General features: G+C 41.8%; 1 protein-coding gene across 10 annotated transcripts in view; it reads left to right on the top strand.

The window, feature by feature from the left end:
* The first annotated feature begins 1654 nt into the window (after nucleotides 1-1654).
* Nucleotides 1655-14230, top strand: part of LOC117388511 (histone-lysine N-methyltransferase 2C-like) — a 74555-nt gene continuing 61979 nt past the window's right edge. For all 10 annotated transcript variants that reach the window (XM_055230156.1, XM_055230158.1, XM_055230161.1 and 7 more), the window contains exons 1-12: nucleotides 1655-1943; nucleotides 3579-3779; nucleotides 6894-6973; nucleotides 7043-7436; nucleotides 7988-8167; nucleotides 8244-8266; nucleotides 8500-8583; nucleotides 9154-9263; nucleotides 10417-10567; nucleotides 11127-11310; nucleotides 11939-12053; nucleotides 13069-13232. In XM_055230156.1, the coding sequence (XP_055086131.1) occupies nucleotides 3580-3779; nucleotides 6894-6973; nucleotides 7043-7436; nucleotides 7988-8167; nucleotides 8244-8266; nucleotides 8500-8583; nucleotides 9154-9263; nucleotides 10417-10567; nucleotides 11127-11310; nucleotides 11939-12053; nucleotides 13069-13232 (1685 nt within the window). In that variant the 5' untranslated portion in view covers nucleotides 1655-1943; nucleotide 3579. The remainder of the gene's footprint in view (nucleotides 1944-3578; nucleotides 3780-6893; nucleotides 6974-7042; nucleotides 7437-7987; nucleotides 8168-8243; nucleotides 8267-8499; nucleotides 8584-9153; nucleotides 9264-10416; nucleotides 10568-11126; nucleotides 11311-11938; nucleotides 12054-13068; nucleotides 13233-14230) is intronic.

Raw genomic sequence — 14230 nt, 5'->3', positions numbered from 1 at the left:
ATAATTCGTACAATGACCCTTGCATATTCATGTTTTGCTACATGTTACAGGCCAATTCTCTAATATATACATGTAATATATACTATTATGGCCCGGCCCCTCTGTCAAATTTTAGAACCCAGTGTAGCCCGTGTCTCAAAAAGTTTGCCCTGCCCTAAACGAACCAGAGAGCCTCTAAACGCTTTTCAGTGCATTCACTGAACTATTAAAATAACGAAGTGCCACCGCGGCTTCCCCTCCGAAACACACGGCGAATCCGCGGTTACCTTCAATAAAAGCTGTGCAGCCCCTGGCCTCTGAGTGTCCTCACTCCTCAACGCTTTTATTATACACATAAACTCACAGAGGAGTATCACAGCAGGACTCAGATCTGCCTCACTACTAAACAGATATTTATGCCGCTGGTCCTCTTTTCTTTTCTTTTTTTCGCTAGTGCGATTAGCACTGTTGCGTCACATCAACGGCACCGCGTGATGACGTCACCGGGGCGTGACTTGTTCGGTTGTGCAGGTGTGAATGCGGGCCACAGAACTCTACGCAATCGTGCTTGAGCACGGCACGGTTCAGAAGGCCTAGAGTGAGTGCGCCCTAAGTGTGTTCTATAGTCTTTAATCCATGTTTATAATGAGAAGAGGACGCAGGATGTGATGAGGATCTGTCAGGTGCACCTGCGCGCCCAAGGAAATGTTTTTGTAGCACCGGGCAAAATTTTAGGCGCATGATGTGCGCCCAAACTGGTCGCACATCAGTTGTTCTGTTGGTATTTACCACGGAAAAAGTAAAAACATATCTGTCTCCATGTTTCAGAGGCCTCTTATCCTCCTATATCCCTGCGTGTCAGATACCCTTCTATCCCCCTTTATCCTGTGTGTCAGATCCCCTCCCACCCTCCTGTATCCTTGCTATCAGATCAGATGCCCTCCCATCCTACTATATCTTATACCCCAGTGTGTCAGATGCTCTCCCAACCTCCTATATCCCTGTCTGTCAGATGCCCTGCCATCCTCGTGTATCCCTGTCAACCTTCCACTCCCAAGTTACTACTGTTATTGTTGCTACTACTGCTACAGCTACTATTGTCATTATACTGCTGTTGCTACTACTACTACTACTACTACTACGACTACTACTACTATTTTTCATTGGGAAACTTGGATAGAGGAGGGGGAGAGTTAAAGCCCGGGGGGGTCTCCTGTCGGGAATCTGCCTTTGTAGAGTCTATTTAGCCTGGGTATGTTACACTTGGCCCTATTTCTTTGTGACAGTGTTGCCATATTCCCCTGTCTCGTCTCTCCTACACCCAAATGCGTCCCTGTGCGTGCTCTGTGTAACCCCGTTTTGGGGTTCTTTTGAAGACGGCACGAGCACATCCATGTCGCGGCACGTGCGCTCAGCTCCGGTTCCTCGCGACCAACGGTCCAGTCCGGGACTTCCGGTCTGATGACAGCGGCCTCTTCACCAGAACAACCCTCCCGCAGATCCGTCCGCGGGGTCACACACACTTTCTCCCAAACACCGGACAAATAACGCCCTTTTACGCATATTTACACCTCCAATTGTTCACTTTACACCATCTACGTATTATGAACTGTTAAAATTGCAGTACTATCTAGAGTTAAGCTCTGTTATAAGCAGTTAAAGGGGTGAAATCGTGATTGTTTTGCGAGCCCTACTTCTTACCGTTACCTCTCGCGGTGACGCTGTGCTACGGTCGCTCCCAAACATGGCCTCCATCTCGGGGCGACCGCTTCAACTTTAATTTTTCACCATTTTCCAGCGAAATTACCGTGTTTTGTCCCTCCACGACCAACGGGAATGTTTCGTCGGGGATCCGTACCATGCCAGGCCTGTGAGACTCATGTTATCTTCGGAAGAGTGCTGGATCTAAACGCGACGGTTTAAGTTGGAAAGCTGGAGAGGAAAAAGAGAATCGCATCAAATCAGTAAGAGCGTCTTTTATCGCGAAGTCTGTGCACATCTGGGGCATTTTGCGGTTTCGCTTTGGAGTTTAGCGCCTGTTTCTTTCGTTAAACCCGGCACTGTTCGTTATTGTTAATCGTAAAAAGGTGTAATAAGCTCGTAGTTTGGAGTCCGCGCTAATGGCTAATGCTAATGCTAACAGAGAAGTGATCAGTCAAACTGGGCGGTCCGTGCGGCTAGCGGCTAACACAAAAATAATTTTATTCTAAAGCTAATATTAAAATCGTACAGTGTTTGGCTAAACTTATATGAGAATCTGACGCCAAATCAGATTTGAAACATGTCCGAAAATTGAGGCTGTTTACCTCCAGTTACGCATAAACAACACGTCTGCTAAGGCTGGCTATCTCTGTGCTGGTTTGCTAACTTCGTTATTACAATACACACATCACTAGATTTGCTTTAGAACGATGTAACTCTGGTGAAATTGGTCGTGGATGATGAGAATACAAACGTATACACTACGATAGGTGTGACTGATGTGCAGAAGGATTTCCATGTGTTAATTAACTTTGACAATGTATTTAGAGCAGAGCATGATCCATGTGAACAGCAGCCTCGCGTTTGCAAAGAACACAGGGTACACTGTATTTCTTATGTTTAAATCAAATTTATTCAAATGTGGTTCTAAATAATCAACTGAATGTGTTAGGTCCTCATTAGACATGTTTTAAAGTGATCAAATGAAGTAATGGCTTCGAACTCCTTAAGTGAAGTTCCTCACCTGCCTTTTGTGGCTCGTGCTGTGTCGCATCTGTCACTTTATGAAGTATTAAATTATTTAACATTTTTGACTGGCCGAGTTGGGTATTTAAAAATAAGTAAAAAGTATCCTCCGTATTAAAAATGCACAATTAATGGTAGTAGTACTGTTGGTATTGTAGTAGGGTAAATGGCAGTAGTAGTGGTGCTGGTGTACCATTATAGTTTAGTTTGGTTTAGTCTTTATTTAAGGGACCATGTACAGAGACATTAAGCATAAAACAGAGATGTTCTGCACCAGATTATAGCTAAGTAGCTAATTTCCATCTGCAGTCCCTGGTTTACAGAGAAAAAATACAGGACTGTAATAGTAGAATGTGGAGCAGTAATTAATGTTTTATTGTTCAGACATTATTTTAATTTTTATAATAAAAAAATAATTAAAATAACAAATATTAATAATGTAATGTATCAGAATTATATAGCACCTTTAAAGACACTGGAAGAGCTTTACAGAGCATTCTTCATTCACACCACACTTGGTGGTGGTAAGTTATTATTGCAGCCACAGCTGCCCTTAGGCAAAGTGAGGTTGCCAATCTGCACCATTGCATTGTACTGAAGTATTTTCCGAATTTACGTTTTTTCCCCACAAATCAATCGATGTGTTGACTTTTATCATATTTCAGCCTATAATTGTGATGCCCTTCCATCCTCCTAAATTAAACAAACACTGCATACCAACGTTAGTCTTTGTGTCAAATCCTTCACAATTTGTATGAATTCTAAAAAGAGCTTTGAACTAAATATATTTAGAAATGTGCATGTTTAGTCATGTAGATCTGCCATGTTTTTGGTTCATTAATTTAAATACTAAAATAATTTCTTTTTCCCAGAATGCCATCTGAGGCTCAGTCGCAGGAGCCGCGGGACAGAGGCCCGCCTCCTGTCACTCGGGCCGGACGCAGTGCCCTATTGGCTAAAGCCTCTATAAGCCCTGCCTCTGAGAGACGGTCCCGGGGACGACCTCGCAAAGATGGGCGCTCTGTCGCGCCACCATCGCCACCACCGCCTCCGGTCACAAAAAACAAGAAAAAGTGAGTCTCACATGAAATCACCACAGTAAACAGTGGGTCAGAGATAGCACAATAACATTTTTTGAAGTGCGATATATTGCTGAAGAAAATAGATGATAAATGATAATATTGAAACTAAGTTATGCCACTGACACAATTATCCCCAAACTATTCTAAATGTACAATATGGTTACAAAATACAAACTGCAATAAATAGCAGAATGAAGCACTTTAGTTCTTAGGTTGGAAGATATTGATATAGAACATATATAATTATAACTTTAATTAATCATCAAATTATTTTTTCAACCCTTCACAGCTCAAATCTAATTGTACAGAAAAATAACAAACTTCCACACTAGTACAAAAAGTACGACTATAAATATACCCCAAAAATAAGTTTGATCTGTCATATATTTAACGATATGTCGATATAATAATTACCTGACAGGCCTAGTCAGAGATACTTAGCTGTTTCTAGTTAATCTGCAGATGTCTTAGTGTGGTTGGAAAAATACAGCAGGAGAATGGAGATTGTTAGTGATAGAAATGAAAAGCATTTCTGGCTTTTTAAAAATGTTTTTTTTTTGTTTGTTTTTTTTGGATAGATGGTACAGAGGAGGGACAGTACATATGCATATTTGAGTCAAAGGATGCTGAGGTTAGAAATGCAGGAAATGGGAGGCCTAGAGGAAGACCTAAGAGCAGTTTTGTGGTTGTAGTGACAAGACGTAGGTTTAGGCTTGGGGACATCACAGGTAACAGCACTTTCACCACGAGAACTAACACCTGAGTGGAGCGGGTTGTTCTTTGGCTGCTCTCTGGGCCTATGCTCTTGTGACTGTTCTGTTTTTTTGAGAATCCACTAGAGCATGTGTTTTGTGTTTTGGTTTCACAGAATAAAATAAAGGTGATACAGCTATGCTCATTTGTTTATCAAGATCCAGTTTTTTCCCCTCAAGTTCACATGAGACTATGGTGGTCAGGCAATCTTTTATCTTATTTTACATCTTTTTGGAGAAAATGTTACTTATCATTGCCTCTACTAATCAAAAAAGGAACGATTTAAATAAACATCTATACATTTCTGATAATACAACAAGCAAAAAGTATAATTAAAAAAAAACAAAACAATTCATTATTCACCTTCTGAAACACTATGGGTCATACATTAGACTAGGGGGGGCACCGTAGTCTGCTGGATTAATGGAAAACACTGAAGGTCTCCTCTGCAGGGTGGCAGTTGGGCTGTACAAATATTCAAATTTAAAGCAGCACAGTGTAGCGTTCTGGAGGTGTAAGAAGTTTAAACAGTACCTTGGAACATTCTCCATGGGGAAAAACATCTCCATTCTGTGGAATATTATAGCCAAAGGAACAACATTTCTACACAAACAAGCAGGAGGAAGCCCTCTTCCAAGTCAAATAAGAGTCAGGTTTGCAGCATGTATATAAAAATGGACATAGCTAATGTGCTAGCTGCCACGTTCCAAATAGGCAGTGATCATGGGCACACTTCCGACTCCATCGGCTCCAATTCACTTTACATCTGAAAACTGTCACCCCTCTGTCTGTAACTGCTGCAGTCTGGTCATTCTGACCTTAAATTGTTCATATTAACTCACTCTACATGATCTTGGTATTTTTTATTTCCCTATTTTGTCCATAAATTAAGATATGACCATTAAGCGGTCTCTCCCGCTAGTGTTGGCAACAGGTTTGATTGACTGGTTTGCTAAGTGCCCACTTTCTACCAAACCAGCAGTATGGGCGGGAAGGGGCGTTAACCTACCCTTTCGGCTCTTTGGTTGCTCTGATATTCGTGATCAGAATTCCTAATATGGGCTACCTTTTCTAGATCATGTCACGTCTTTGACACTGGAGATAACCCCATGAACTGCCTTTTGTTTCACATATACATGGATACCAAGTGATTGATCTAACTATGCTAAATGTTTGAGTAGCGCATAGTCTGTTTTTGTTTTTTAAATTCTTGTTTTTGTTTTTTATTCTTGTTGTGTTTTTGTTTTATTTTATTTATTTTTTATTATTATTATTATTTTTTTGTGTTTTCTTATCCATCTGTCAGGGGTTTGTTATGAGGGGGCTGTGTGTATATGTTTTAAGGTGTGTACACTGAAAATTGTTAATCTCTCATATTAGACTTGGATATTACACCTTTTCTTTGTTATCTGTTGTGTATATATTCTGAAAAATCTTTAAATAAATCATACATAAAAAAAAGAATTCCTATTATGGAACTTAGCTCCAAATTCACCCCTGTAACCGCTAGCCTTGATGAGCTTTATTTGACTGGAGCCAAACACTATGGGTGATGTCACACTCACTTGGTCCACAGTGCAAAAAAGAAAACATGCTTTCATTGTAGTTTATTTTTGGGCTAAAAATTACATGATGGAGCTAATAATTATAATTCATTTTAATCATTTTGATTACAAAAATGGTTAAAATGTAAAGCAACTCATCTAATCCACAGTGTCTCTAAGAGGACTGCAGCTAATGATGATATTACAAATAACTTTGAATCTAGTATGTATATATATATATATATATATATATATATATATATATATACACACACACACAAAATAAATAATATGTGTGTGTCTTTGTGTGAGTGTGTAGTTGTTTGAATGTAAACCTGATTATTGGGCTCATGTATAATGCAGTTGTGCAGCGTGGCTCTAAGTGCTGCTGCTGCTTGTGGAGCTGTCGCTCTGATGGTATTTACCTCCACAACCAAACAAACAAACACACAAGTCTGCACAGTTCTAGGCCATTCCAAAGGTCAACATGTGTTAATCCTGTAGACATACAATAATTTCATTTATGTTATATTTTTTCACTTTAAAAAAAAATCTTCATTTCTCTTATTCAGACCTTTTCCAGTGCGTGTGTGACATTGTGTTTGTATTTAAACGGCTGGCACTTTTCATTAGTCTGACCCAAGGCAGCTGTGAGTCTGAATTGTAACCATTGAAGTGTGACTGAGGAGCGAAGCAAAGAGTTTTGTGTGTTTGGAAATGTTTAAGAAAGAATTCATTCATACGTAAATGTTGGTTACTTTTGATAAAACCACAGAAGCCACTCACTTGTGTCTTTTTTTTTCTGGAGGGGGCGTAGTCGAGGCCGAGCACAGGCTGAAGACGAGGAGAGTGTGGACACTGCAGAGAAGAGCCCTGCTCCAAAGACCGGTGAGTCCTGGTGCTATGAGACGGGTGGGTCCAGGTGGGTCCAGGTGCACTGAAACTCATCTTTTACAGATGTGAGAGAGAAGGTGGCTACACGGCGACGCTCTACATCCAGGAGGAAGTCCCAGACTAAAGATGGTCCAGAGTCTCCAGCCCCGAGTCCAGAGCCAGGGCCCACTCCAAGCCCCCAAGCCCAAACTCCAACACTTGACCCTGGGCACGACCCTCCGGGCAGCCCTCCTCATTCCCCGGACCCCACCTCTGCCCCACCCAGCCCCGTTCCCATGGAGATGGAGGAGCAGGAAGTATGTGTACCCATGGATGTTAGCCCCGCCCCCAGCCCCTGCTCTAGTGCCCCAGAGACCCCAAGGCTGGAGGACGAGGATGTTTTCCCTCTGTTTCAGCGCTGTCTGACAGATGAGTCGGGCTGCTCCCCCACGGCCAGCATCGGGGACACCACCAAACAGTAAGATCTTATAACACCCGATAACACCTTTACCTGCATTTATGCTTTTAGAAGTATGTCATTAAAAACTCATTAGGGATACAACTTTTGCTGCAGTTCAAAAGGTACAATGTTTTTTCCTAACATTGCACAAACCCACAATAATGTAGCTATTTCAAGGTGCACTATGTAACATTTCTGGTTGAAGGGCTGCCGCCCATTTGTCTCTGTTAAGATCTCATGGCTTTACCTGGAATACTCTAGTATGGCATTAATCTTGTCTATCACCACGAAGACGAGCTAAGTTACAGGTCTGATCTATGAAGAGGCAAGTCCACTCTCTGTAAGAATGCATGCTTTTCAAAGTGCATTAAATGCCTGTAATTGACTAGATGGAAAATATAAGTTTAATGCCAAACAGTGGAAAATTTCAGACAAAGCAATAATATTTCTATTAAGATGAGCAGGTGGAACATCTTTAAGGAAGTATTATGCTAAAAGTTTTGTTACTGCTGTGATGGCTTAGGTCTCACAGATGTAAAAGTCTAACCTGTGCCGTGTTTTCTGTGCAGCCTGACGCAGTGTGCCTTCTGCCTGCGGGGGGCACTGTCTCCTCTGGGCCAAGGTCCTCTGGTCGTCTTCGGACCCACTCCTGGCTATATCCCTCTGCACGTCCTGAACAGCCGTGCCTCGCCAGATCGTCATGGCGACTGTCACGACCACGTATATCGTCGAGACGAGGCCGTGTCCACGTAAGACCCGCACCTCCTTTCTCCTTTCATGGCCAGATGCAGAGTTGCATGATTAACCTTTGTTTTCTCTATGCAGGTGCAGCAGTCCAGAGCAGAGTGGTATGTCTCTCACTCTCATTTATTTACATTGGAAATTGTAATTGTTTGTGTATTTTATTATATCCTTACTCAAGGGGTTGGTTCAAACTTGGGTTATCGTTTAGATATTTTTGCCTATTTTCTTACACAATATTGGTTTAAAATGTAAATGAGCACTTATACTCTTATACTTTTGCTTGGATGAAGTGAATTTTATATGAACTCTTTCTAAAGTGTATGTGATGCTTCCTCAGAGTCTTCTTCAGAGTTCGTGGAGCAGCTCGGACCCATCGGCCTTCCACTCAACATGGATGTGCAGTCACTGTTTGACCCCACAGGTCAGTCACAGCACTGTAAAACTATAAACATGAGAGTATCAGAGCTGACTGCACAATATGTTTATATTGATACTTTGAAGCTGATAGCATCACACCAACAGGAAATGTTGATGACAACAGTAATCATTACTTTATCTGAGGCTTGTTAGACTTTAATCTGAACTTTATTTTTAACACACTGAACATGAAGAGCTGGTTTAGTTAGAGCTACAACAGGTGAGGTAATTTGTACTCTTAATTAAGTCCCTCTGAAATATTACAAGCTGGCAATCCTTAACTACCAGTTTTTCAGTTAGCCACTGTCAACTTTTTTGTTAAACTACAAAACAGGACCATGAATGCTCATATTGATTACAGGCTCCTGAAAATGTGCTCTTTAAATCCATTTTGTATTTTCAGAGAATCTTAAAAGTTTTTTTTTGACAGTGTTTGCTAATGTATGCATTGTGTCACCATGGCAACTGCTGAATATTCCATCAGGGAAACATGTATAAACACCCACAGTGTGATGTCATGGCACAGTATCAATAATCTAAATCATATATACCCTATAATGTGTGTGCTGTGCAGGCCAGTGCTGTGCCCACCTGCAGTGTGCGTCCTGGTCTGAGGGTGTGTCCCGAGGAGAGGCCCAGTGTCTACTATTTGTGGACAAGGCCATTGACTCTGCATCTACGCAGGTAACTCCCTCTACACACACGGGTAACTCCTTCTACACACACGGGTAACACGCAGGAAACTCCCTCTACACATGCGGGTAACTCTACCCACTCACATGGGTAACTCCCTCTACTCCCTCTACACACACGGGTAACTCCCTCTACACACATGGGTAACTCCCTCTACTCCCTCTACACACAGGGGCAACTCCCTCTACAAACACAGGTAACGCACGGCTAACTCCCTCTCCACACAAGGGTAACTCCCTCTCCACACACGGGTAACTCCCTCTCCACACACGGGTAACTCCCTCTCCACACACGGGTAACTCCCTCTCCACACACGGGTAACTCCCTCTCCACACACGGGTAACTCCCTCTCCACACACGGGTAACTCCCTCTCCACACACGGGTAACTCCCTCTCCACACACGGGTAACTCCCTCTCCACACTCGGGTAACTCCCCCCACACACATGGGTAACTCCCTCTACTCCCTCTACATACAGGGGCAACTCCCTCTACAAACACAGATAATGCACGGGTAACTCCCTCTACACACACGGGTAACTCCTTCTACAAAGACAGGTAACACACGGGTAACTCCCTCTAATCCCTCTACACACATGGGCAACTCCGTCTGCACACATGGGCAACTCCGTCTGCACACATGGGCAACTCCGTCTGCACACATGGGCAACTCCGTCTGCACACATGGGCAACTCCGTCTGCACACATGGGTAGTTTCCTCTACACACACGTAACACACAGGTAACTCCCTCTAAAAACACAGGTAACTCCCTCTACAAATATGGGTAGCACACGGGCAACTCCCTCTACATACACAGGTAACACATTGTTAACGCACGCATGGGCAACTCCCTCTACACATAGGGGTAACTCCCGTTACACACATGGGTAACGCACGGGTAACTCCCTCTACACTACACACACGGGTAGCTCCCTCTACACACACGGGCAACTCCCGCTACATACATGGGTAACACATGGGTAACATGCGGGTAACTCCTGCTACACACACAAGTAACACACACAGATAACTCCCGCTTCACACACACGGGTAGCAAAAAATGTCAGACTAATGATCGGAGTGTTCTTCCACTCTTTTCGATCTTGAGGACAAACTAATGGAACTCCGTGGTGTATGTGTCCAGGTGTGTGCATTCTGTCACCAGTTGGGGGCTTCGCTACGCTGTCGGGAAACTGGTTGTGGGCGGAGTTACCACTTCCCGTGTGCTGCTGCTGCATCGACCAATCAGGATTGGAGTCAGAGGGTCACATGGTGCTCCAGACATGCCCACAAACGTATGTCATTTATAATAAAGGCACATATTTTGCATCAGTTTTAGGTGAGATGTTTATGGACTACTCATTTTACTGAAACATATGCAAGGTCATATTTAGGATTTTGCAAAAAAAAAAGGTTACAGATGTTTTTTCATGGTTTGGCACTTTTTAGGTATAAAATATTACATTCTTTTTGAAAATCAGGACATTGTGCTATGGGATTCCATAATTGTTACCTAGCAACGATGTCGTACAGTAGGTCAAACACCTCTAATGTACACAGAAATTATCTGACAAATAAAAATATTTTGTTGAAATAATAAAAGTATCAAAAAAAAAATTTCTAGTGTAAATTGTGCCAGATTTTCGGACAGACTTCTCCCAGCGTGATATCATTAATATGGAACTTTCTAAAATGGAATTGGAACCACTTTCTGTAAATTTTAAGATATTTTTCATCTTTTCTTCACAAACTGCTTCATGATTTATGTAAATTTATATTTACAACATGTTTTATTGCAATAAATTAAGTCCTGTTATGCGCACTTTAAATCTTATGCTTCTTTTGTGTCCCCAGTCCCAGTCCAGTGTGTGTTGTGTTCTCGGGGCGCTGATGTTGCCGATGTTAGCGGGGGTTTGTTGATGTGCTGCTGTTGTGGAGACCATTACCACAGCAACTGCCTGGACCCGCCCCTCCGGCCCTCGCCCCTGAGCCGCGCCGGGTGGCAGTGCGCCCAGTGCCGCGTCTGCCGAACCTGTGGGTGAGTGCGTCTGCCTCAGTCTGAACACACTTTTTGTATTTGAAGAGTATTTAGGAAAACTGATGTAAAGACGAGAGCTTATCATTGAGATGTCCCAAAGCAAATACACTCTTACTGCTTACTGTCACATGACAGATCGTTATACCCGACCTGCAACCCTCAGTTAGACAAATAAATATATCTAATGGTAATTCAGAAAAAAGGAGAGAAAAAAAATTCAGATAGAAGGCAGTAATAAAAACAAACGTGCTGAATGCACAGGTAAAATATTGATACTTTGCGGCTGATGTCACCAACATGCTTTAGAATGATCTTGAGCTGTGTCAACAACAGCAAAAATAGACTAGTATATGCTCATGGACCACTATGGAACCTACCTGGACCATTGAGGGATTGCATAGATATAAGGCCACATGGGAATAGAAAAGAAAGTTCTGAGATTTAATGATCACATTCTATTGTCTATCATGGTATCGGAATCAGTATTGAGTATCAAGCCTTTTCTTAAATATGAATTCCTTTGTATTTAAATAAAGTTTAAAATTTTAGTGTTATGACGACATTAGTCCGTAATGTGATTGTTGACCTGTCTTCCTTAAACCTGTCTTTGTGTGTGTGTGTGTGTAAGTCTGCGAGAGGCGGGCAGTCCGTTGCTGGTCTGTGAGCGCTGTGATAAGGCCTACCATCCACACTGCCTCAGTCCTGTGCTCCTGGACCCTCCTGCCAGCGGCTGGAGCTGCAAGGTCAGACTCACTCGTACCCACTTATTCAGCTTTAACTGCTTCATAGACTTTCAAATACAGCGACTGTGCTTGCAATAATGAACTTATCTTCTCTCCTCACAAGACAAATAACATTGTCACAGATGGTCAATAGCATGAGCAGTAGGAGCTAAGACACATTGTAGTCCTTTGTTTAGTCAATTAATCGCTTGATGGAGTCTTGGCTGCATTCATACTAGAGCTTTTGAACCACGCTGTGTTCAAGCATGATTACGTAGGCTTCTATCACCTTTTTCTCTTATCGTAAGAGAAGAATCAACCGAAATTTGTATTGATCAAAAGCAGAAAGGTGAGTTTGCTGAAGAGTGGGTATTTTTTGGTAAGGTAGACTAAACTCATGATTCACACATTTAATCTGTCTTTTATATATAAACATTGAGTCCAGGCACTTTTTTACGTAGTAGTTATTTTTTAGCCTGAACTCCTGTGCAGGTGTAGTCTTGTGCAGTAAATGTAATTGTTTTGAGACCTTTTGCTACACCCCCTTTTTAGTTGACTAATTGATCGGCAAAACACGTGTCTTTAGTTTTACTACAGCCCTGCTAGTTTGTGCCATTTAACCCAAAAAAACCTGCTCCAATCCACACCATTTTACTCACACACAATTGGTTGTAGATTTGCCAATTAAAAAATTCCAAGCCAATAGTTACCGTAGTTCCGACTGAAGGATTTCCCAATGCTATTGTAATACATACAATCCATACATTCACAGAGCCAGTGTTTCTTCATGCATTAGAGGGTTGTTTGTTTTTCCTAATATATAATTAGTTTCTTCCACTATATTTATCCAACCACACCACAACATCTTCAGATTAACTAGGGACATTTGACCTGCCCCCATCTTTAACACTAACACAACAGGGATACAGGAAGATAGAAGGGCATTTGACATATAGTTGTTATAGTTGCTGTAGGACTCCAGCAGCAGAAATAAAGTGAATGTGAAGATCACCTCTGTTTAAACGGTCCTTTTCAGAGCTGCAGAGTATGTCGGCGGTGTGGTGTAAGGTCATCGGGAGCGTGGGCCAATCACCCATTTCTGTGCGAGTCATGTGACCCAGTCCAGCCCTGTAGTCTGTGTGGAGACGCCCCCGACCTCTACTCCCCACAGGACCATGTGACCTGTATCAACTGCTTTAGGTACGCCCACAGTTACCATGATGACACTATAATGCACACCTTAGAAAATACAGCCAGATACATTTTTAGATGATTTGAAAAATATATAAAAAAAAAACAATTTTATGGAGCTTGTGATCAATACATGGTTCTGTATGGTGATTTTCAACAAAAAGGTGACTGACTGAAAAACTGCTAAGTAGCTTGTGACTAATGTTATTTGAGAGAGACTTTTTTAACAGCACAAATCAGCCCACCTGTTGTGATTCCAACTAAGTCAGTTCTTTCTGGTCAGATTGTGTTAAAATAATGGCTTCACTCCACCAGGGAATGTTGATGACATCAGCTGCAGTATCTGCAGGCTGCAAGTATCAACAACAGTACAGTTACCATGGTGACACAATGCACACATTAGGAGATACATTTTTAGATGATCTCCAAATTCAAGGAAAAAAATCATTACAAATGATCATGGTCTTGTTTACGTGTTTGATTTCCTAGGTGACTTTAAATAACTGAAAAACTCTTAACTAATGCCTAGCTACCTTGTGACTGCTATGTTATTTGAGAGGAACTTGTTTAACAGTTGGAACTATAAAAGCTGAGTTGATATTTACCAAGTCAGTTGTATGGTCAGATTGTGGTAAAACAAAGCTCAGATTAAAGTCTAACTTGAGTAATGGAGCTTCAAAGCAGTTCCTCTAGTTGGCATTACATCACTTGAAAGGTAACAATGAACAAAATAATCAACATTATAATTTACCATTTCTTCAAAATAGCAACATAGGTATTTTGTTGTAAACAATACTGATACCTTTCAGCTGTTGCCATAAACATACCCTGGGTGTGTGAAGATAACTGGAGGCACTGCTCTGTTACTTGTTTTTCAGTTGTTTAAATCCATTTTGCATTTTTTCTTGAGTTTTCAGACTAAAAACTTTTCAAAAACATTCCACTATATAGACATACATGTAGAACACTCCCAGTGTGATGTCACTGCAGTAGTATCAATAACCCAC

The sequence above is a fragment of the Periophthalmus magnuspinnatus genome, chromosome 20 (genome assembly GCF_009829125.3).
Source record: "Periophthalmus magnuspinnatus isolate fPerMag1 chromosome 20, fPerMag1.2.pri, whole genome shotgun sequence".
NCBI classification, from domain to species: domain Eukaryota; kingdom Metazoa; phylum Chordata; class Actinopteri; order Gobiiformes; family Gobiidae; genus Periophthalmus; species Periophthalmus magnuspinnatus.
This window is presented reverse-complemented; position numbering and strand designations above follow the sequence as displayed.